This window comes from Lontra canadensis, unplaced genomic scaffold (assembly GCF_010015895.1).
Source record: "Lontra canadensis isolate GAN:19392208 unplaced genomic scaffold, GSC_riverotter_1.0 scaffold60, whole genome shotgun sequence".
Classification (NCBI taxonomy): Eukaryota; Metazoa; Chordata; class Mammalia; order Carnivora; family Mustelidae; genus Lontra; species Lontra canadensis.
Genome location: NW_022631054.1, coordinates 1149655 through 1174545, shown reverse-complemented (window position 1 = coordinate 1174545; position 24891 = coordinate 1149655). Strand labels below are relative to the sequence as shown.

General features: G+C 52.9%; 1 protein-coding gene across 6 annotated transcripts in view; it reads right to left on the bottom strand.

Annotated features, from left to right (window-relative positions):
* The window catches only part of ZNF362 (zinc finger protein 362), a 38941-nt gene that overhangs the window by 1831 nt on the left and 12219 nt on the right, over positions 1–24891 (bottom strand). For 3 of the 6 annotated variants that reach the window (XM_032877143.1, XM_032877145.1, XM_032877144.1), the window contains exons 2-8: positions 23859–23984; positions 18287–18350; positions 17863–18109; positions 14443–14764; positions 13460–13684; positions 3849–3927; positions 3542–3700 (exon numbers count right to left, since the gene is read on the bottom strand). In XM_032877143.1, coding sequence (XP_032733034.1) covers positions 3542–3700; positions 3849–3927; positions 13460–13684; positions 14443–14764; positions 17863–18109; positions 18287–18350; positions 23859–23896 — 1134 coding nt within the window. In that variant the 5' untranslated portion in view covers positions 23897–23984. Of the gene's footprint in view, positions 1–3541; positions 3701–3848; positions 3928–13459; positions 13685–14442; positions 14765–17862; positions 18110–18286; positions 18351–19131; positions 19238–21361; positions 21472–23858; positions 23985–24891 lie in introns of those variants that run through there. The other 3 variants (XM_032877147.1, XM_032877142.1, XM_032877146.1) reach the window with 3 other exon arrangements.

The window sequence follows — 24891 nt, the reverse complement described above, 5'->3', positions numbered from 1 at the left end:
AACCAACCATGGGCAAGAGACACAGGGGAGGCTGCAGTTCCCACAAGTGGCCACTGGAGGGCTCCTTGCTGGGGCAGGGGGCCAGTTCCTGGTGAGCAGTCCCCACCGCTCTAGGGCATCAGCTGGGCACTGGGCATTAGTTCTAGTGATGCAGCATCGTCACCCCGTGTGGATGCTGGTTCGTTTCCCAGACTCTGAGCCTACAGGTCACACTAGCTGGAAAACTGCGGGGCACCAGGGTCATCCCTCAGTAGTGCCCACCCAGACTTTCCTAGGACCAGGCCAACAGGCAATAGTGGGGTATGCCGACAGGGATCAAGCATGGCTGCCCCCTTCAAGCTGGCGCTCCAGCAAGGGAGAAGCAGCAGGAGCCCTTGGTCTGAGCTGGCTTCTGCCATCTCTTAGCAGTGGAACCTCAGGTCATCTCCGGTGTCCAAGCCAGTTTCCTCCTCCTGAAGGCACAACCTCTAAGGGTTGCTTTGGTGGACAGAGCTCCCAGCATGCAGTACGGGTTGAGGGGATTCCTCCTTACCCGGTATCTACACTGCATTCCGGGTGGTGGCGGCAGTCCCTGCCACTGCAGCAACTCCCCCCACCCCCACAACTTGATGCTCCCTGGAGAAGCAGCTGTACCTGATGGGACTGGTGACTCGAGGAAGCATAAATGGGACATGCTCAGCTCGTCCCTTGAGTGCCCTCAAAGGCTCTGCTAAGTCTGACCTGAGGCACCTACAGCTGGGTGGGTGAGGTGACCCAAAGGCTCACCCGCAGGCCCAGAGGCCCTCACACTTAGCTGGGAGGAGGCAGAGCACCCAGGGAGCCACCACTCACCCCCCAGACCCCAGGCTCAAATGTCACTTTGCTCAGAATCTGGTACAGGAAGCCCTCAAACGTGGCAGCAACATGCTATCAACACCAGAGAGAAGCCACCAGCAATGTCCAAAGCAGGAAACGCCTCGTCAATGTATACTTTGCAAAGGACAGAAAGGCCCGAGTCAGGGTACAGGGTGGGGATCAACAGATTAAGAGATATACTGATTGGGTGCAAGGTAGAGCTCTTATTTGCATCTTGATTACAAAATCAAATTGTAAGTAAATAAAATTCTGGGGGCACCTGGGTGGCTCAGTGGGTTAGAGCCTCTGCCTTCGGCTCAGGTCATGGTTCCAGGGTCCTGGGATCGAGCCCCGTGTCGGGCTCTCCGCTCTGCGGAGAGCCTGCTTCCTCCCCTCTCTCTCTCTGCCTGCCTCTCTGCCTACTTGTGATCTCTCTCTCTCTCTGTCAAATAAATAAAATCTTTAAAAAAAAATAAAAATAAAAATAAAATAAAATAAAATTCTGGCCTTCCGAAGACAAAAATGTGAACGCCGACTGGGGATTTGATGATATCAAGGACTTAACGGTGAGTTGTAAAGATACTGTGGATATGTTCAAAAAGAGGAGTCCTTGTGTTTAGAGACGCAGTGAACATTTTCAGATGAAACACTATAATGTCTATTTTACCTCAAAAAATAGGGATATGGATGAGGCAAGACTGGTTGATGGTTCTGGAGGCTAATGGAACATGAAGGTTCGCTATTCTAAAATATGTTAAAGTAGCTGAAAATTCAATCCATTAAAGTTTTTTTTGCTCTGTTTTGTTTTGTTTTGTTTTAAATAAAAGGTACCTTGGGACGCCTAGCTGGCTCAGTCAGTGGAGCCTGTGACTCTTGATCTTGGGGTCCTAAGTTCAAGCCCCACCCTGGGCATGGAGCCTACTTTAAAAGATAGGTCAACTTACTTTAATTAAAAACAAAAATAAATTTAAAATAAAGGTAAGTATTCTTGTTCTAGAGAGTCCAGTCAGGCCCAGTTCAGGAGGGGGCCCAGGGACACCCCTCTACCCCCAGAGTTCAGACAGACTCCATCTAGAGCTACAGCCTGTAAATGCCAGCCCCTCTTCCCCCAGAGGCAGGTGTGAGGAGGTGGATGTGGAGAACTTGAGGCCAACATCAGCCAAAGGTCAGCCAGCTGAGTGGGGCTCCTAGGTCTCTGTGGTGCCCCACCTCGCCCCTTGGTGCCCTTTCCCCGCAGGTTCTGCCCTCTGTCTTTCACCTCTCCTCTGCCCTTTGAACTCCAGGGAAGGAGCAGTGTGAGGAACCCAGCAAACTGTAGGCCTGGCCAGCACCTAACATACTCCTCACACCCCAGGTGTGGCCCCTGCCTGTCAGTGACCTTTCAAAATACCCTCCCAGGCAGTCCCCTTCCCCCAGTGCCTTCCACTCCACCTGGCACATATCCAAACTCCCTAACAGGGCCCACCACAGCCTCGTGTGACCTAATTTCCTTTCAGTTCCTGGAACGCGCCATGTTTGCTCGACCTCAGGGTCTCTGCATTCACCTTTCCCTGCTTGGAGGGTTCTTACCCTCCTTACCCTTCAGGGCTCCAATGAAATGTGACCCCGTCAGCCGGCCTACCCAGACCGGTGTCCCCTTCCCAAATCCATTCCGGCCTCCCTGCTGCTTCGTCAACCTGTGGTCCTTCAGACCGGTGGTTCTCCACCAGAGGCAGCTGACCCCTGCCCCAGGACATCTGGCAACTTCTGGAGGCATTTTGGATTGTGAGAGCTTGGCGAGGGGCTTGCTGGTGAGCAGGGGCCAAGGACGTTGCTAACATCCTACAAGTCACCAGACAAGTCACCAGACAGCCCCCCAGTGGAAAGCAACCCTGCCCACAGGTTACCATGTGCTGAGGCTGACAGACCTTCTCAGGGCTGTTACCACAACCTGTCATTCCGTGTTTATTTGGTGGTTACTTGTTTAATATCTGTCTCCAGCAATAGTCTCCGACCTCCCTGGGGACACAGAATGTGTCTGTTGGATTCATCCTGATGCCCAAGCGCCTGGCACAAATGTTCACTAAACACTGAGCGAATAAATACTGGCGTTAGCGGGCGTTTATTGGACATGGACTGGGCCGGCCAACGGCCCTGAAGAACAGTTACCTCGTCCGTTTTACAGATGAGGAAACTGAGGCTCAGTGATCCGTGTGGGTTTACCTGGGGATCTGCTAACCAGGATATTTCATTAACTGAACACATACACTCCAGTGATGGGCCAAGCTCCTCTCATGGGTGCTGAAAGGCCTCTGCTTGGGAAAATTCCCACCCAGGACAGGGGGCTGGATGAGGTGATCTACTGTTCAGGCCTTTCCTGAGGTGAGGTGGCTCCAGGCTGGGTCACTGTGCCTCCTTGTGGCCACAATGGGGGTTGCAGCTTCCCCAGTGGCTAGGCCCCTCCCCCTCCTGGCTCTGGAGAGCAGGGTTCCTGGCCCCCCACCACTGCCTTGAGTGTTCCTGGGGCCTGGAGGAAACCACGCCTGGGAAAGCCAGGCTAAAGGCCGCCAGGAGGCTGGCAGCTCGGCCCAGGGCAGCCAAAAACAGAGCTGGGAAGCCGAAGTCCTGGCTCAGCCACTCATTGTGATCTGGTGGAGTCCCGTACCCTCTCTGGGCCTCAGTTTCCCTGCCTTCAAAGTGGGGAGAATCAGGGACCCCAGGCACTCACCGAGGTGTAGGCCCGCCCGCACATGCTGCAGCAGTAGGCCTTGGCGTGCTTGATGGCGTGGGCTGAGAGGTGGATCTGCAGGGAGGCGGAGTCCGAGTAGGCCCGGTAGCAGTTGGGACACTTGTAGGGCTTGTCCTTGTTGTGCTGGCGCTGGTGAGACTGTGGGGAGCACAATCGGGGGTCAGAAGCCAGGCCCCCCCGGGGTGGGGAAGGGGGGCCACCCAGTCCCACCCCCTTCTGCTGCTCCCTGTGCAGCGAGTGGGCGGCCGAGCACCCGCAGGTAAGAGGCAGGCGGATGGGCACTCACCTGGAGGTTGGAGAGCTGAGTGAAAGCCTTTTCGCAGCCAGGATGTGGGCACTTGTAGGGTCTGTCACCTGTGTGGATTCTGTAATGGGCAGCCCAGTGAGGCACAGTCCCTGACAGATAACCCAGCCAGCTCCAGCCCCCAAGGCTTTGGAGGGCCTCCACTATATATCTGGTCCCCAAGCCTCCCAGTCTCCCCTCCCCACACTCTCCAGAGAGCACCAGGCAAGAGCTGCCGCTTCTCCTTCATCATCTGGTCTCCCAGTCTGCCAGTCTGTGACCAGAGCCCTCCTGCTCCCCACAGGTCCCTGCTGAACCCAACCCACCACCTGCACCCACTCAGACGCCCCGCCCAACCCTCCAGCTAAATAGCGGCCACTTGCTCTGACCACTTTGCGCCCCCCTCTTCTTCAAAACCCACCTGCCCACCATTGTTGCCAAGAACACAACCCACGGCTTTTCCAGGAACTTCCCTGTCCACCCCGCCTCCTCCCCGCAGAAGGAAGCCTCTCTCTCTCTCTCTCTAGCCCCCAGTTTCTGCCTCGTGCCCTGTCTCCACATCAGAGACATGTCTGTGTAATGGCAACCTGGTCACCCCAGCTACTGAGAAAATGCAGGACAGGGAGGCCCTGCAGTTCAGCCCTTCTGTCCCCTCCCACTCCTGGGTTCTCATCCTCGCTCCACCATCTATCTACTAGCTCAGTGACCCTGGGTGGGGGGGGGGGGTGGAAATCACTGTGCCTCAGTTTGCCCATCTGCAAAATGGGCATCAAAATATGCTCTCGCTTCACTTGTGAAGCTAATGTTAGGTAATATATGCTAAGGGGCTTCGCGGAGTGTTGGCACAAAGTCGGCACTCACAAAACACCTGCGATGTTTATCCCACAGGGCAACCGTGTGCCAGGCATCACGCTCCGCACTTGGAATGAACAACATAGATAAAACCATTGCCTCGTGGAAACAAACAACAAACACGAACTAAATAAATCCCATGCAGAATGTCATAAGTGCAGTGAGAAGAAAAAAATAAGGTGGAGGGGGCATGAATGCCCTGGGCGGAAAGGTATGTGCAATTTTAAACAGGGTGGTCAGGGCGGGCCTCCCTGGGAGGGTGACTCCAGAGTGATGACTTCAGGGCTGATGGCTATATTTTCTGTTCAGGTCTGGGGTGCTGCTCATGCTCGTCTGACAGGCCAGGTGAGGATGGACGGAGCTGGGCCCAGATGAGGTGCCCACATGGGGGAGCCTCGTCCTCCACGCAAGCCCCCCACCTTTGGCCTGCGCTTGTCTTCCGTCACCTGTTCTGGCAAATCCTCTCTGCCAAGCAGGGGTGCAGTGGAAGGTTGGCTGGCCTGAACCTTGTTTGTCTCCCTTGCCACTGAGCATCGGGTGGAGTGAGAACCTGGCCCCGGCCGCTCAGTTTCAGTTCCTTCCCTTAACGCCCCGGCTCACCTCGCTGACTAGGCTGCTCTGGCCAACAACACACTCATCAAACAAACTAAGGTCCCTGGAGCAGCAGGCCTCCTGCTGGACCGGCTGGAATAAAGACCCCTCCCTGCCACCAGGAAGTCACTGGCTGCCGGCTATGAACACAGGTGGAGTCCAGATTCCTGAGTGTGTCATTCAAGGCCCTTTGCCAGGGGCTCTGGGCTCCCCTCCCTGCTCCTCTGCACCCTCCATCCTGCTCGGAGATCCATTTCTCATCGGGCAACCCTGCCTGACTGATGATCCTGCCCACCACAGCTGGGCCCCCACTGCACCCTCGGCAGGGGAGGCTCTCCCTCCTGTCTCCCCTACGAGCCGGGGAGCTGAGGGCAAGCCCAGGGCCCAGCCACAGGCTGCTCAGACACCTGCCAAGTGGAGCTGGGCTGGCCTGGCGTTGAGAACCCATATTCTACCCACACGTTTCTGGGGACATCATCCCAGCCACAGTGCCCTGTCTCTACAACACAGGACCTTCACAGCCATCTGGACTGACTCCGCCTGAGGCCACAACCCCTCCATTTCATTCCATTCTCATTCCCCTCCAGGGCTGGGGAATTCATTCAGCTGAGGTTGGGTGCCAGGGGAGACTAAGGGACCCCCAGACATGCACTGATTTTGCTTTAAAACCCCCCAGTACCCACTGGGCCTCTCCCCTGCCACCCTCAGCCCCAGTCCCTGTTGGCCTCCCTGCAAGCTCTGCTAGCTTCCAAGCTCCTTCCTCAACCCAGGCTACCCCCTCCTCCAGGCACACTTTTCCCTCAGTGAACACCCAGCAAAAACCCACACTCCTGTTCTCAGCATAAAAGCCCTTGATTGGGCAGCCTTTCCTGACCCCCTGGACCAGGCCTGGCCCCTGCAGGCCCTCTCAAGCCCCCAAGCACGGATACTGATTCTGTCCCCATCTAATCCCTGTTTCCTGGGCTGCCTCCTGAGAGCAGGTGCTCCCCGGGTCCCGTTCACCACATCATGCCAGGGCCCGGCGTGGGCTCAGTCGAGAGGACCCAATACAGAGTCGTGGACTGAATGAAGGAAAGAGAGTTCTTTCTCTGTGAGGTCAGTCGTCTGCTCAATATAACCAACGCGCTCCACACCGCACAAGCATTTGTTGACTGACTGACCGAGCACCCTCCAAAGGACTCTAGGTCCTTCCTCAGGGACCCAGCCAAGCCTTCCTGAATGGGAAACCACCCTTCGGCCTCTTCCAGTCCAAGTGTCATGGCTGCCTGGCCTCCTCCCTAGATTCCCAGCCTCAGCCTCTCCCCTCCTGGCCTCCGCCATAGCAGCAGCGTGGGGATCTGACCTTGCCAGGACCCTGCCTGGCAACCTCCATGGTCTCTCCCTTTTCCAGGACAGAGTCTAAACCCTGTGCCCCGGTATTCAAGGACTTGGTTTCTAAAGCCTCCCCCTCCACCACTGCTCTCCCCGACACGGCATCCTTCCAACTTCCCCACAATGTGCATGCATCCCCCAGGACGCCTCCGAGCCTTTGCTCATGCTGCTGTCCCTGTCCCTAGGGAGGGCTATGGACCCTTCAACGCGTGACCCAGATGGTCCTCCCCCACGGCCCCCACGTACTTCACTCTTCCACAGAAGTTTCCACATCCACCAGCCTCCCAGGTCACAGTGGGGTTCCTCTGGGCCAGAGCCTGCCTGTGACCACCGATCCGCCCTTGTGTGTGCTCCCCAGCACTGGGCTGGCTCCAAAGGGGCATGAGGGACTGCCAGCTGGGTGAATGGGGGGCTGGGCTGCATGTTCCCAGTGAAACAGCCCCAAGCCCTTCTGCCCCTGAGCTGCAAGTTAGGACCAAGCCCTCGATTTCCACATCAGAGTCCTGTCCCTGCAGAGCATCTTCTCAGCAGGGGAGCACCCAGTCCAGGCTCCCAAAAGTGCGATGAAGGGGAGCTCATCACGGACCCCAGGGAACACAGAAAAGCCAAGTTGAAATTGGGGCCCCTGGACTGCCCCAGAGACTTGCCCTGCAGTGCCCAGGACCCTTGCCCAGCCAAGCTTCTCCTGCAGCCTGACTGCCGCAGCCCCTTCCACCCTCTGAGGCGCAGGCTCCTGGGGGGTCTGAGCTCCGAACCTCACTTCGACCTCCTTTTTGAGGAATGACTTTGGGAAAGTGACTCAGCCTCCCCGAGCCCAGTTCCCTCAGCCCGAAAATGGAGATAAGGATCGGAAGGACTGGAAGGATTCAGTGACCTATTCTAAAGATTTCTAAGATATTTTCATAGTGATAGTTTTTTAATACATTCCTTTCTAATTAAGACAACTGATGAAAATCAACAAAGAATTTATTCAATGTTTACATAAAATCACTGAAGATTCCTTAGTTCTCATTTGTTCTTTCATTTTGTAGGTAATAAACGGCACCCCAGGGGGACTGACCTCAGGCGCATTGTGCTTGGTAACTCACATGAGGGCAGGTTCTGCGACAGCCTTCCCTAAGATGACCCCCGCCCTGTGGCATTTTTCAGATTGGCTGTCTCTTGCTTAAAAACACAAAGTCACACTGTGGGCAGACTCTATGGGGTACGGAATCACCTTCTGCAAGGCCAGGTGCCTAGGAGCCTTTGACAAGGACTGGTGGTTGTTACGAGTTTATTACCACGACTGTCATCAGACTTGAGGAAACCAAACGACACCTCCCCGTGCCACCGGCATCGGGCCACATGTACACAATGTACATGTCACAGAGCCGAGAGAAGAAAAGCAAATGTGAGAAACGGTCTGCAGCCTGAGTAAGCAAATCCAGCCACCTGAGCTAAACTATAGCTCTGTAACCCGCTGGCAAACCGGTGCCATCCCCTCGTGTTGCGACACTGCAGAGCTGTGATCTCACACGTATGCTAACGGCTGCCGTATGTGTGACACGTGCTGTTTTCGCACGACCACCAGACTCACTACAGAGGTCTGCTCACTTCCTTTTGAAACACACGGGGTCTTTATTATTTATCAAGCCAACCCTGAACTCTGGACTTCTGGAACACTTTGCCCATCCCCCGCTTTTCTTTACTTGCTGTGTCTTCCTTTCCCAGAAGGAGGTCCCAGCAGGATGCTCCAGCTCCTCTGAACTACATTACCCCCAAAATGCTCCCAGAACCGTCTTTCTCAACAACCAGAGTAATCCTGCACAACCCGTTTCTAAGTCCATTTCTATTATGAGACCAGGGCTGGGTCAGCCTTGGACATGACCTTCTTTTATTCCCGTCATTACTGGCAGTCACCTTTGGATGATGGATTTGACTGGTTCTCCATGGAGGAGCAAAAAGCAAGAAGGAGTCTCCGTGGAGTGGGCTAAAACAAGGAACTTGGAATCTGGTTGCTTCTTTATGCTTGGATTTTTCTGTTTGTTTGTCTAATGGATTCTGGGGCTTCTGGGCATTTGGGACACCCGACACCCACCTCTTTGTCACTGGGTTAGGACACATTGGTTTAATTATAGGTGCCCCTGTCTACTGACTAGTAATTTGTCTCTAATGTTAACAGGACCCTCTTACGTGGCTTGTTTGGTTTCCCACTTACGCACTCAAATCACTCAAGGGGAAAAAAAAAAAGTGTGTCCTCGGGAACAGAGAGCAAAACTCTGGATCAAGAAACATCAGCAAAATACCCTCCTTCACGAGCCTGTTAATATTTTGTTGCTGTTCTGGTCATGGTTTTGATTAATATTTTAGAACTAAAGTTTATTTCTGAAAAAAACAAGGATTCTTTTTTCCTAAGATTTTATTTATTCGTGAGAGAGAGAGAGCACAAGCAGGGGGAAGGGCAGAAGGAGAGGGAGAAGCAGACTCCCAGAGAGCAGGGAGCCCGACGCAGGGCTCCATCCCAGGACCCTGGGATCACGACCCAAGGTGAAGGCGGACACTTAATCGACTGAGCCACCCAGGTGCCCCAAAACTAGGATTCTTCATACTTATCACTACTTGCTACCATGTTTATTTTCTACCAGACTGATGCTCAGACCTCGCCTAGGCTATCCACTTTGTGCCCTTAACCTTCTCAAACCCAGGCCCCACATCAGAATAATAAAGTTATCAAAGTATCTTTTACACACAAACGCTCTTGGACTTTCTAGATGGCCACCGAACAACACTGAAGATTTCCTTCATTGCTTTGTAAGAAGAGTGATGCTCCAAATGACCGAGCCTTTTGTATTTTCTGTATTTCTAATTAGGAAAAACACTAGCATGAGAGCTGTCCTATGAAGATACAAGTGTAAGAACGTTGGCAATCAAAAGAAGAGACACTCAGAGGAGGGCCTGGGTGGCTTAGTCAGTTAAGCGTCCAACTCTTGATCTTGGCTCGGGTCATCATCTCAAGGTGTGAGACCGAGCCCCAAGCTGGGCGTGGAGTAGGATGTGGGATTTTCTCTCTTCCTCTCTCTCTGCCCCTCTCCTGCCCTCCCTCTCTTAAAAAAAAAAAAAAAAAAAAAAAGAAGAGATAACTCAATCTCCGTGTATTCATTTATATTTTATGTGTACATATATATACACACAGAAAACATATTTATATTACATATGATTATATGTAATTTATATACAAATACATATTATATCATATACAATTATATATGCTATATAATATATATTATTTGTGTACCTTTTTTAAAAAATTCTTTTTTATCTTTAAGATTTTATTATTTAATTGACTGAGAGAGAGAGACAGCTAGAGAGGGAACACAAGCAGGGGGAGTGGGAGAGGGAGAAGCAGGCATCCCGCTGAGCACGGAGCCCGATGTGGGGCTTGATCCCTCATGACCTGAGCTGAAGGCAGATGCTTAACTACTGAGCTACCCAGGTGCCCCTAAAAAATATTTCATTTATTTGTCAGAGAGAAAGAAAGAACACAAGCAGGGGAGAGGAGTGACAGGCAGAGGGAGAAGCAGGCTCCCCGCTGAGCAAGGAGACCCTATGGGACTCAGTCCCAAGACACTGGGATCATGACCTGAGCTGAAGGCAAACACTTAACCAACTGAGCCACCTAGCGGTCCCAATTTGTGCACTTTTTAAAGTGAAGACCAAAAAAACCCAGTAATTTATTTTCATGTACAATAAAAATCAAAAAGAAATGTCCTTAAAAAAGTGTTTCCTACATTTAACTACACTTATCAATTAGCGATAGTCCTAACACATGCTTTATGAGATAATTAAAGAGCCTGAAGATGGGTCAATATCCTTGCTACCTAAAATATGTTCCTAATCTGAAAAAATGGATCATGCATTCTATCTTAATAGAAGACTCCATTCTCCTCCATTCTGACATTGATTGTTACAATAAATGTTTATTGTTACAATAAAGGGACCAGTCATTCTGGCTAATCTGCAGTTCCCACTCCCACCTGCCTAGAGGCCTCTCCTTCAGGTCAGAAGTGGAGTCTTCTGAAGAAGACATCAAGAGATTATGGCCTCAGTAGAGGCCGGCAGCACATGCACTTGGCTCTCTAGGTTCCAGAGACCAGATGAATGGGCACAGCCTCCAGCCACACTGATACCATTGCCTTGACCAGACACTGCCCGAGGCCAAGGCAGGATCCAAGAGTCTGCAGTCCAGAAGCAGACAACCTGGCAAAGCAGATGGACCACCGAAGATCAGCAGGATGGGTACTATGACTTCGAGCCGAACGAAAGTGATTTAAATGGGGTTCATTCCTATTTCCGAAAGGGTATACGAGAAGACCCTTTTCTTCTTTGATCTATACCTCTAACCCTTGATTTAGGAGGTTATATTTGAACCAGGAATAAAATATTCCTTCAATGGTGGCTTTCCAACTAATCCTTCAGAATTCTGGGGGAGGAGGGAAACTATAAAAATTTAACATTAGATATAAACTCATGACTTATCAAGGAATTTTAAAATAATAGCTCTATTGGGGTACCTGGGTGGCTCAGTCAGATGAATGTCCAACTCTTGATTTTGGCTCAGGCCATGATCTCGGGGTCGTGGGCGCCACCTCAGGCTGTGCGCTCAGCAACGAGTCTGCTTGTCTGCTTGAGGATTCTCTCTTTCTCCCTCTGCCCCTCCCTCTCCTGGCTCCATACTCTTTCCCTTTCTCTAAAATAAATCAATAAATCTCTAAAAAAATAATAATAAAATAAAATAACAGTTCTGTTGAAAACAGCATGTTATGGGCCCCAAACCATAAAACTGCTCAGAATAATTGCCCACAAATGTTCACAGTGTCTTCCCTGGGACCACTTTCTCTTCATGGCCGTTAGTTCGGTATGCAAGGTCAGTAAGAATCTGTCCTCCTTCCCAACAGGATATAATTGGGTAAATCAAATTTGTAACCATGACCGTGCCAGAAATGTCACATTTAATGACAAATTTCATTGTATTAGGCATGACAAGCCTGAGAGTAAAACACACGGGCCGTCCTTCCCATGTGGGATGTGGCCTCCCCGGAAGCTGCCCAGGATCTGCTCCCTGGCTTGCGGATTCCCATCCAGCCTTTAAGGTCACAGAAAAAGTTACTCCTATCAGCCCAAAACACTGACAAACGGGGATTCTGCAAAAAGAAGTCACCCCTATCGTTACAGGCTGTACAGGCACTACCCGACAAGGCTGACCAGCATGGTTCAAGGTTTCTGATCTTAGATAATATCCTAAGAAATTTTTTCATACCCACCAATTCAAATGATGACCCAGAGGTTCCACAAAGCCTCCTGACAGAAGTTAGCTCTAAAGCCTTGGCGTCATATGCTCTGATCTTAACAGCCATACGCCCAGCGAGACTTTGCTTATTAATCATCACCTCGTTACAATGGCCTGTGTCCAGAAAACTGACCAAACTTTAAAAAAAATCAAAGTAATGACAAACATGAGAAAATTCCCGGAACAAACCACTGTGGTCCAATCCTTACGCCTCAGGAGGCACAGGAGCAGCAGGAACGGACAGAGGCCTCGTCCTGCTGGCACTCCCCCATTGCTGTCTTACTACCAAACCTACACATTACGCCTCCAAGTCCAAGAACTAGACCAACAAGGTGTTCCTGAGCCCCGTGATAAAGCCTACAAAGACAGCGGACATAGCCGAATAAATCACAACAGTAACGACAATTTTAAAAAACGCTAAAAGCAAAAACTAGGGTCTGTCTCGCATCAGTGCCCCAAAGAGAGAAAACTTGATCGCTTCCTTCAAGTTACAAGCTCTGTAGCAAAACCTACCGCATCCCTGACTTTCCCAAACTGGTACTGGCCAACACACAGCAACGCTCGCAGATATACGTGATCGTCGTTGGGGGCGGGGGCAGGGAGGGCTGTGTTCCTTCCCCTCTGAAGAGCTGAACTACTGTAATCTTGGTAACCTTTGGTTTGCTTCTTTAAATACCTGTGGTATTTTTATTTGGCAAGTGGCGAGTCAGCCTTTCTGATGTCTGTACTCCCCTGCAAAAATCTGTCTTTTGTTAAAGCATTTGTGTTTCTGAATCTCTCTTTCATGCACTCCACTAGATAGAATGCCTATGACGACAGGGATTTTTGTGTTTTGTTCAATGCTGTGTTCTCAGCACCTAGAACCATGCCTGTCTTGGAGCAGAGGCTCTGTAAATATTTGTTAAACGGATGAATCATATGTTCTATAAAAGACAGTTCTACTTATGCCACAGATATCCCACAAACGCCCAGATGCTTATTACGTGCCACATGCTGGCGATATGGGGCCAAGCCCTTATCTTCAAGAGCTCCCAATATACTTCAGGTGGCAGACAGAGAATATGACACATACAAGGCAGCCTGCCACTGATCTGATGGGGATGCACGGAGCCTGTGGGGCCCCAGGAGGAATTCCCTGAGGAAGATGAAAGGAGAGATGGCTAGGAGAGGGCCAGAGAAACAGGATAAAGAAGAGGGAGGGTGTTTCAGGCAAAGGACACAGCAAATGAGAAATGGGGGGAAGGGTGGCACAGTAGTGACAGCAGAGGCCAGTGAGGTCTACAAAGGTCATATCATCAAAGGCCTCAAATGCCAAGTAAAGGAGTTTGGTCTTGACTGCCGGGGCAGCGGGCACCTAGAGCAGGTCCTCGCCCCTCCCACACCAGGTCCATGCACCCAGTGCAGGTTCTGAGCCAAGACCGACTGCCGGGGGCAAGGGGGTTGGTGGGAGGGCAGCAGCAGGCAGGTCACTTACCTGGTGTGCTGCTGGAGGTGGGAGAGCTGTCGGAAGGACTTATCACAGTAGGAGCAGTGGTAGGGCTTCACGCCCAGGTGAATGCGCAAGTGCTGGGCCAGGTAGGAGGCGTTGGCAAAGGACTTGGAGCAGTGCGGGCACTTGTGGGGCTTGGCCTCGGTGTGCGACTTGGAGTGAATCTGCATCTCAGACTTGGTGAAAAAGGTCAGCGGGCACACCTTACACCTGCGGGGCAAGAGGCTCATTCACACCTGGGAAGACCCCCACCCTCTGTCTGGAAGCACAGGGGACCTCCCGCACCCACAGACCTTGTGCCCCACACAGCGAGGAGCCCCGGGGGCACAGGCCCACCGGGGAAAGCCAGGGGGCAGGCTCCCAGCCTGGAAAACCTCCAATCTGGAGGCCAAGGCTCTTCCCACGGGGGACTCTTGTCACAGCAGCAGGGGACTGCTTGACATTTCCCAGAGGAGAGAGGCCTAGCAATCCTGGGGAGGTGTGCCCAGGGCCACAGTCCTTAACACTCAGAGTAAGAAGTTCTCCTCCTAGTGCCCATCAGAAGCATCTGGGGAGCTTTCAAAAAGGGCTGACTGGCCCTCTGCATGTTCCCCACCCGCCCCCGACAAATTAAATCAGAAATTCTGGAGGTACGTTCCCGGGACTGGCATTTTCTGAGCGCTCCCCAGATGACTCGAACTTGAGGGCTGAGGTTGCTGCTTGCAGGGAGGACTAATGGACTCCCACCGCTCCAGGCTGTGGTGAGCTGGGCCCCCAGCAGCCCCGCATAAGCAGGGGGAGGACTGCCCCACCCACCTGCGAAGGAGCTGTGGATGGGGCTTGTCAGAGAACCCCGCTCCTCAGGACCTGGCACCCACCCGCCCTCGGCCCCTGGGGTCCCCTTCCAGCCCCAGCTGTTGGGCTCCAAGGGCAGCCCCCCAAGCCCATGGTGGACCCCTTGGTGGACCCCTTTCCACCAAGACCCCCACCTGTATGTCTTGCCCTCCTTGGCAGTCTCGCCCGAGGCCAGGATGGGGTAGGGAACTACAAGGACAGGCGGCCCCCCTGGGTTCTCTGCCTTGATCTTTTTGCGGCCACGCTCGGACTTAGGGGGGCCAAGCAGGCCGTGGCCCTGGATTGTCTTGATGGAGTCCAGGAGGGGGGGGCTAGTGATCCCTGAGATGAGGGTGGGGGACGAGGCGATGAGGCGGCTCTGGCTGGTGGTGGTGGGTGTGGACGGAGTGCTGGTACCCGTGCCCGCACTTGACTCCGACGTGCTCACAGCCGGGGTTCGGGAGGAGAGCCCCAGACCTGCAGAAGACACGGAGGGGAAGGCAGCTGCAGAGGCCTTTCCACGCCTCCCCTTCCCTTCGTAAATTACCCGGGGTAACTACATGAGAGGCCCATGTATGTATAAGAGGGCTGACACACCGAAGAACTAAATTGGTTTGGTAACAGAGGCACTTTGGAAATACTCCAAACCACAGGAAAAAAAGCACAAAGATGTTCACTACTGTGTTATTTGCCATGGCAAAAAACTAGAGGAACTGAAATATGGAACATTAGGGAAGGGGTCCATACATCGTGATCAGTCTTCTCCAATGAACATTAACTGCCAACTAAAAAATTATGCTTGGAAAACAAAACACACACACACACACAACAAACAAAACCAGCACATGTATGCATAGAAAAAGTAAGTAGGAGAAGAAGATATACCTAAAGTGATGTGGATAGTACAGCTAAGAGTAATTTTTTTTAAGCATTTTGACTTAACTGTACTTTGATTCTTTGACAACGAACTTTTCAAAAAAGCCTTTTGTAATACAGGGGCTCCTGGCTGGCTCAGTAGGAGGGGCAGTGTTTGACCCTTGATCTCGGGGTTGTGGGTTCAAGCCTCACTTGGGTGTTGAGATTACTGAAAATAAATAAAAGCCTTTACAAAAGGGAAAAGGAAACAAAAATAAAGTTTTGTAATAAAAGTCATTCTTTTAAAAATGAGGACAAATAAAATAAACTTTTGTAATAAAAGTCATTCTCTTAAAAACAGGACTAGAAACGTTTACAGTATCAGGTGAAGCCAACAAAAAGCTGAAAATGTTACCTTTCATGTGACTAAAAGAAGGCTTCTTTTAAAAAGAAACCAAAAATCTTGCCATCGAGAAAGGTAAGATCCAGAGATGGACAAGCGTTCATGTCCACCACTGCATTTATAACCCTCAATGGAGAGCTGAATGGCAGAAGCCATTAATACGTCAAATGTACATGACTTCTAACGAAGCAACGTGGCTTCTAGAAATTGCCCATAAAGAAATATCTGCCCCCGAGCACAAGATCTGTGTATATGGACCTTCTGCACAACCAAACTGGTCACAACCTGTTTGTCCTCAGCAGGGGCTGTGTAAAGAGATGCGGTCCATCTTCACTATGAAGGACTGAGCAGCCACAAAAACAAGAAAGGTTCTGTGCAATGATGGAGAGAGAACGCCCAAATGTGCTGTCGTCAGGTGAAAAAAAGCAAATTGTAGACGGTAGGAACCCATCTATTTAAAAAAAAACACACACACACACCTAAGCTTCCTATGTAGGTAACAGGCAATACAGATGTGTGTGTTAATGCACAGAAATAGCTCTGAGAAGACACACCCAACTAAATTTGTGTCTAAATTGTGGTTTGCTCTAGGGAGAAAAGAATTTTCTGGTAAAAGGAGATTTTCATACTGTGTCTATCTGCTTCTATATTATTTGAATTTTTTACCTGGTGAATTCATCCATTTTTAAGATCTGTGATTAAAGGATAAAACAAAATAAATTATAGAGAAAACATATGAAAACGCTAACAGTAGTAGGACGAAAGCTAATTTTCTCTCTTTTCAGCTTGTCTGCAATCTTTACATTTTCTATAAGGACTACGAATTACCCTTGTAATCAAAAAAAGCATTAAAAATGCTCATGGTAGAATGGTTGAGTAGGAAAAGTGAGTTGAAGTCATGGGTATAGCCCTACTACAAGCTCAGCAAAACACACACATGTATATTAAAAAATAAACAAAAAAGATGGAAAAGGAAGGAAATGAACCAAAAGGCTTTCCTTAACTGCTGGGTTAGGAGCTGGGGATTATGAGTGCGTTTTTTTCCTTAATTTCTCTTTTTTCCCCCAAATTTCCCTTAATATGCTTATATTACTTTTTTAATATTACTTTTATAATGAAAAAAATAAATTTAATAAAATCAGAATAAGGGGGGATGTGCAGAGTGTGGCTGGGGACTCAAGGAGGCTCACTGGGTCTCATAATTCCTGGGCGTCTCTGAGAGAAACGGGGAATGAGGAGAAAGGCAAAGGCGCCCAACTAAAGGCAGGGGTGAGCCAGAGGAGGAACAAAGGCCCGGCTGCCATGGCCTCCAGAGAAAGCCTGTCCACCAGGCTCTGAGGTAGACATTAGGCAGCCCCGGACTCGTGACACCACCTCAGGACTGAGCTCACCTCCTTCCCTACCCCGTGCTTCCTCCTGTGATTCCTGCCCCCTGACCATGCCTGGGCTCTTCTCTCTGGTCTTCCCTCTCTTTACCCCTGCGGCCAGCCTAGCACCAAGCCCTGTCCATTCCCCTCCACAGCTCTCAGATCTGTCCCCTTCTCCCTGTCCCCACTGCCACTGCCTGATCCAGGCTACCACTCTCCTACAGATCTCCCTGACTCCTTCCCTCTCCCAGCAAGCCAGTCCCCACCTCACACCCAGACCCAGCTTTCCAACCCGAATCTGAGCATTTCCCTGCCGTACTTAAAAATCTTCAACGGCTCTGCCCTGCCCAAGGGTAAAGTCCAAACTGCCCAGCCTGGCCCACAGGGCCCTTCACATATGGTCTGCTTCCTCTCTAGAGACCAGCTAAAGCCAAGGGTCATTAACACCCGGGCTCGAACCACACTGCCTGCCTCTGCCTCCTACGGACCATGCAACTCTGCCTCGGTTTCCTCATCTGTTAAGTGGAGACCTCACGGAGAGAACGAAATTGTTTCCTAAGTCAAAAACGGTCGAGTGTTCAACCTAATACTGTCAGTGCCCACCGCACAGGCTGCTGGGAGTAGTACGTGACCACTGGGGCCACTCACAGGCGCTCACCTGGAACCAGCTGCCATATTACCAGCGTAAACACGATCATCCTCTCATGGTTTGGCCCTCCCACCGGAGCTGACCTTCTGTTTCCCACCCACACACCCGCTTAGCACATGCTGTTCCCTCCTGCTGATCCACTTCCCTCATGAACAGCCAACCTTTCCCCGCACACCGGCCCCTTCCCTCACCCACAAGTCTGGTCAGGGCTCTTCTGTGGATTTAGGGGGCGGGGGTCCTCCCAGGACAAGCCCCCCCCACCCCACAGGCCTTCACCCCGCCCCCTCCCAGCCCACAGTACCTGTGACGGTGCTGGTGGCCGGCCGCGCGTGCAGCGCCACGTCGGGCTGCGGCACAGCCTGCGGGTGCAGCCCGGGTACCTGCTGCAGCTTGGGCAGCGACATGACAGCCTGGCTGCTCTCCGCCGGTGCCGGCGGCACCAGCAGTGGCTGCTGCGACGAGGCCGACGTGGGCGGCAGGTGGGGCGGCCGGATCTTCTCTGCCATCAGCTGCTCCTTGATCTTGTTAATCAGGACCAGGTTGTCCAGCTGCGGGCGGGAGAGGAGAGGCCCTGAGGGGGCTGGGGCCGCATCCGGGCCACTTCCCCAGGCCGCGGGTCCCCCGCGAGCAGGGAGCCCGGAGACCCGCAGGCCAGGCTGAAGCCCCGGGCAAAGCAGAGCAGCTCCAAGAGGGGTTGGGCCCCCAGAGGACGACGCTCGTCTTACCTGGCTGGGCATGGTGGGAGGAGGGGGCCAGAAGTAGGGGTTGTTAAATCGAGGCTCGGCCATCCTGCGGGGAGAGAGCGACTGTCACAGGGACCCTCCCCACCCGCCTGGGGCGAGCTCCCATCAGCCATGCCCACTCAAGTCTGGCCCAGTGTCTGGGACCCCCGCCCTCATGGGACACTCACCCTGCAGCAGGGCAGGCCCCTCCCAGGCCCAGGCAACCACGTCCCTAGGCTGAAAAGTCAGGAATTCAGAGTCTCCCTCCGTGGGCCCCAGAGGGCAAAGGTCAGAGACAGACCAGCTATGCTCCCAGTCCCCCCCATCACCCTGATGCCGCAGACCAATCCCCATCCCCCAAAAGGGCCCAAGGCTGTAGAGCCCACCCCATGGACCCATGGATTTCACACAGAAGCCCCACCCCCACCCCACCCCACCCCCACTCCCGCCAGACAGAGACACACTGGGGAGTCTTGGGGCAACTTTGTAAACGGCCACAGAACAGAGGCAACTGCCCAACCCAGATCCTGGCCCTTCTGACCGCTGTCCCCTTGAGGGCAGACATCTTCATCAGAACAAGAGGGTAGCCTGGGTCATCAGATATGACCACTCTGAAGGGCAATCTGGTACTATGGTTTACAGAGACCCAAATGATTACTGCCCTTTGACCCAAAAAACTGTTACCTCTGGAAAGCTGTCTTCAAGAAACACGCATGGACACGGGCAACATTTTACCTACAAGGATGTGTCAGCACACTCTGCTAAAGGAGCGACTTGGGGAGGCCTGCAGCTAGGACAGTTTGGGGCTCTTCACTAGAATTACGTGACAGTCTACTGATGACCCTCACCTCTCCAAGTTCCATGGCAGGCCCGGGCAATTAGGCCATTCAACCAGAGCAGCGTGAAGGATGGGCCTTCAGAGCTATTTTACTCTTCCAGAGGGTTCCAATCTTCCTGCAACCCGAGAGTAAGTCAAGAAGTGACTTACAGGGATACCTGGGTGGCTCAGCCAGTTAAGCCTCTACCTTTGGCTCAGGTCATGATCCCAGAGTCCTGGGCTTGAGTCCCACATGGGGCTCCTTGCTCGGCGGGGAGCCTGCTTCTCCATCTCCCTGCTTTGCCTGCCACTCCCCCTACTTGTGCGCGCGATCTCTCTGATAAATAAATAAAATCTTTAAAAAAAAAAAAAAAAGTGACTTACAGGGACCATTCTGAACAGACCTGCTCTCCACCAAAATTCTCCTATAGCTCTCTCCCTAAACAGAAATTACTAGCCTAAATACCTACTAGTATTGGTGCTTAAGTGAAACTGTTTATTTTGACAGGAAAGGCCAAAGTGAAGTGACTTGGACCTCTTTTCCTGGTCCTAGAAGCCCAAGGAGCCCCTAGTGGAATTGCCGGCAGAGGGTTTTAGGAGAAAACTCTCAATATAATCTAATCTCAACACTCTTAATAAAGACTTTTGATACAGATTATCCTTATAATATTTACTTGAGAAATAGGCACAGGAGGTATTATTATGCCATTTTATAAGTGAAGAAACTGAGGCTTGGAGAGAGGGGGAGGGACCTGTCCAAGACAACAGGGCTGGGTGCCAGAGTCAAACTAGAAATCGGATTTGCTCAAGCCTTTTCCTCTGGGGAATTTGCTTTGCAAACCCCAGTCCCTGATTGAGCCAATAAACCACATGCAAATGGCTGGATACCTACACAAAACGACCTCTGCCTTTCCCTCCCAGCCTGGGGGCCGCTTGAGGTCTGAGCCTGGCCAGGCTGAGGGTCAGACAGCCCCTGGCCTCTCAGGGCTCTCCTGCTCCCTCTACCCACAGACATCAAGCTGCCCTTCCCTCACAGCCCAACACTAAAAAAGCCCTTCCTGCCTAGAGTTCTCCCTGACTGTTCCAGATCCCTTTCTCAGAAAGACCTCAACACAATAATGACAGTGAGGAGGCTGCCACTTATCAACTGCCTCCCTTGTGCCAGGCACATCGACACTCAAAGACAGGTACTCTCACCATCCCATTTTATAACTAAAACTCAAGTTCAGAGAGGTAGAGTGACTTGGTCAAGATCACACAGCATGGAAGCAGAGCTGAGATCCCTGCTCTAATCTGCCTAACTCCAAAGTCCAGCTGATCCGTCCCTTAGCTGTTAAGGGGAAAGGCAAGGCATCCTGACTGCAGGCTCGTGAACAGGCTCTGTCTTAGGATACAACAGGCACTGCCCGGGGGGCAATCACCCACTCATCCAGCAGCCTCAGGACCTGCTGTCCACCAGGGAAAGTGTGAAGGGAATGGAGCTGGAGAGCCAGGGAGAAGAGACTCCAGGCTGGGGGGAAGGGAAGCCAGGAGGTGGATACACCTGTCTCACCCATCTCAGTATCCCTGGCAGCCACGCCGAGAGGTGACCCACAACATGAGTTGCATGACAGAGTGAATAAATGAAGGATCATCAGAATTCAAGACAACCACACACAATGCGGCAGTTTACAAAGCTCTTCTGTGCCCACTGGCATTCTCCTCAGGGCCCCCAGGAAGCTGGGAAAAGATTCACCCCCATTTTGCAGAGGGAAGCACTCTGCTCCAGGCCACAAGGATGGGGGAGACCAAAGGGAGCACCGCACTGCGATGCTGAGCCTCGGCTCTCAGAGACTCAGTGCTCCTCATCTGTGAAATGGGGTGAAACAGGCCGCTCTGCCTCAGGCCTGACCTGGCCCAGGGTTCTGCCTACTGCTCCAGCTGTTCCTCGGAGTTCTGCGGAGGCTACCCTCTTCTCCTCCTCTTCAGCTCAATGCCAAGTTCAGGCTTCCCAAAGGCCCAGACCGGTCAGGGAGATACCGGGAAGGTGGCTGGCCTAGGGTCCCATGGCTGGGGTCGAGCATCCTCTCTGCCACTCGTCAGGCCCTTGGGCGGGCAGAGATGGCCCCTCGCCCCCGCTGGACAAACAGGCTCACAGAAGTGAATGGTCTGCCCTGGGCCACTTAACCTGATCCCCACAGTCTCCTCCTAATTTCTCCACGTCCTTCTCTGGCTGGTCACAATTTCATGATTCAGTCTGTGCCCCTGGCCCTGGCACATACCTCCTGTGCGTCAAAGGTGAGGAAGGTGGGCGGGGGTTGACCATTTGCTGGGTGTCAGGCCCACTGCCAGGTACAGCTCAGGAGTATCTCCAGGGAGGCTCCCAGCCAGCCCGTGGGGTGGCGGGACCCTTGGGCAGCCCGGGGGCCTGCATGACGTGGCGGGCCATCGCCAGAGGTGAGCAGGTAGGGTGGTGAGGACTGGGCAAAGCTGCTCCGACCTTGTCAGAAAGGAGGGGTCTGAAGCAGGAGACCGGTCAGGTGTGTGTTTAGGACAGGTGGACAGGGCAGAAGCCCACAGCCCCAGCAGAGGCGCGGATATGTGCAAGTACGAGGCAGGTTTGGGTCCATGAGCCCGTCACCTTCAGGCACCAAAAAGAGAGCCAGAGAGGAGAGGTAGTGAGGGACCGGCCAGCCAGTGGGGCGCTGAAGGCCTGCCAAGGGGCTGGGCCGGAATGCTGGTGGAGAGAAGGCCTCAGAAGCTCCAGAGGCAAGGGTGACTGAGGTCAGAGGGAGCAGCAGCCTGAGGGCCAGGCCGGGGCAGGGGCAGAGGAACAAGGTGGGCTGCGCCTTCGAGGTCCTGTGGGGACAGGCAGGACAGGCTGCTGGCTGGGCGGGATGTGTCCACTGGTCTTCAAGCCCCCAAGGGAAGGCGAGACTGCTGTGAGCCTCGAGACACACAGCCCGGACGCTCACGGCAGGGCAAGCGCACTACCATTTCGTTTTTCTTGCTACATAAGGTGAAGAAAGTCAGAAAGGTGGATGAACGAAAACACCTAGTGCTGCCTCTGAAACCAGAGAGCCCGTCCACCATCCGCCCATCCCTTCGCTCTGGATACATCCTCTGGGCCGCACGGGGTCAAGAGCTGGGGGACCTGAGGCAAAAGGGAGCTCCCTGCTGTCTGGGAGCTCCCAGCTAAGTGGAGGAAGGAGATTTGTGACCCACAAGCTTCTGCATGAAAGAACTTTCTCCTGAGCCCTGCTACATGTCACCGAGGACCCTCCAGACCACCTCCTCATGGCCTCGTGCTGCCTGGACCCTCCGTGAAACTGTGACCCTGGGCTCCTTATCTCGGTGTTTCTCAGAACTCCCACCCACAAGCTACGCTCCTGTGTCCCACCCACCTCATCCGTGGCTGGCCCACCGGCTCTAGGACTCTAAATACAGTCCAAGTCCCAAGTCCCCGCCCTCAGACAGGGCCTGTCCCTGGAGCTCCAGGCCCACCTTCCAGCAACCTCCCTTTGCCTGTCTGGTGGGCTGCTTGGACTCAGCAAGCCTAAGCTGCACTGGGTCTTCCCCCAAGACATGCGCCCCCTCGAGCCATTCCTGACTGTGAGCGGGCACCCCCATCTGCCAGATGCTCCTGCCACAGACACACGTGTCCCTACACCTCCCAACCCTCCCCGCCCAGCTCAGATCCACCACCAGCCACTGCCCCGGGACTGGATTCCAAATTCTCCCTCAAATCCACCCACTCCTCTCCACGAGTCCTAGCTATGATCACCTCACCTGGACCATGGAACAGCCTGCTTTGTTTAGAGCCCAATGCACCTGGGTTCAAGTCTCGGCTCCAACTCACGAGCTGTGTGATCTGGGGCAAATCAGTTGCTCCTGCCCCCCAAGTTAAGGGATGAGGAACCCAGAGCCAGGGGCCTGACCCAGGATGGAAAAAAGGATCAGGGGGTACTTCCCAGTGGAGGTGATGCCTGCTTTGGGTCTTAAAGGATGAGCGGGAGTGAGCCAGGCAACAAAGGAGGGGGGAGCATGGCTGGCAGAAGCAGGAGCCTGAGCAAAGGCCCAGAGGTGAGAAGCAACACGCTGTGTGCAAGGAGCTAAGCATTCCAGTGTGGACTGGGAGAGGGGACATGAGGCTGGAGCCAGCAGCCAGGGAAAGCTGACAACATCCTAGGCCTGGAGTCTGGACTCAAAGCAATGGGTGATGGGGCAGAATCTGTGGTTTAGAAAGACTCCACTGACTAATGAGTGTGGACAGGACCAGAGAGACCAGGGGAAGAGGCAGGAGACACCCATTAGGAGGCCCCTGGAGAAGGGGATGGAGGGGAGAGGCAGGGAGGACCTGAGCTGGGACGTGGAAGAAAGTGATCAAAGAGGCCTGGCTATCCAGTTGGAGCTGGAGGCCAAGGAAGCATGCACCTCACCCCCCCACCGTGTGGCCCAGGAGGACCTCGGGTCCCCCCGCAGACAAACACAGTCACAGGAACATGCAGACGGCCCCACACACAGACACACGTGACAGACACAGACCTATGGTCCCAAACATAGACAGATGGGGACGCGGAGCAGGAACCCACAGCCACCAGGACACGGAGTCACAGGTGAGCGCTGCCGCAGGAGGGTGAGTGCACATGACCTCGGGGACAGACCCAGAAGGAAGCAGGGAGGGCACGCGAGGAAGTTGGGATGAACATAATGCCTTAGTCCCCCCAAAGAACAAACCCCTCATTGACAGATTTCAACCTGGAATCACAGGCTCCTTACCTAGAGTGTCCTTTCCCACTTGGTGAACTTCTACTCATCCTTCAAGACCCAGCTCAAGTGTTCCCTCTTCTACGGAGCTTTCCCTGAACCCCCAGTCAGTCACTTCCTCTGTGTTCCCAACAGCACCTTGTATATGGGAATAACAATAACAATAATAATAAAATGGCAGCTACCATCAATTTCAACACCCACTACGTGCCAGACACTGTGCTGAGTATGTCATATGCATCACGTCACTGAGTCTTCCCGATGCCCCTGTGAGACGTGCATTTAACAGAAGAAGAAACTACAGCTCAGAGAGGTTGACCAACTTGCCCAAAGTCACACAGCTAGCAAGTAATGGAGTTAGGACACCACCCAGATCTGGTGCAGCACTACAGGGCCATCACACCTGGTGTGGCTATCTGTTTCCCTGGGTGACTTCCCCGCCAGACCGTGAGTTCCTCACAGTTACAAGTAGTGCTCGTTCACTTTTGCCATTCCAGCACCTAGCCCAACATGGTCTCAGAAACTCTCTGGAAAATAAAAAATAAAATAATATCGACTCCCTTTTCTTGAGCACTCACAGCGGGCCAGGAACAGTCTAAGGGAATTTTACAGCCATTATTTTACTATTGCAATAGACCTATGATACAGATGAGGAAACTGAGGCCCAGAGAGGTTAAGTAATGTGCCTGAGGTCTCAGAGCCAAGTCTAGATTTGAACCCAGATCTGCCCATGACCCTTTCCCAGGAAGATGGCCCAAGGGCAGCCTTGTAAGCTCCACAGAGGGGTACTATGAGAAGGGGCACCGAGGAAGGTGCACAGCGGGTGGCAGGCCCTGCCCCTACGGAGGTCCAGGTACAGTACAAACAAACAGACACAAAGAGGACAGGCAGCCCAGGGGGAGGACGGCAGGATGCGGGTCAGCAACTGTCCCACCCCCGTCCCCAGACCACCCCACAGGCATTAAAAACTGAGATTTGCCCAGACCCCGTGGCCACAGAGGAATGAGCTCCCAACGAAGAAAATGGGAGAGAGCAGGACCCAAAA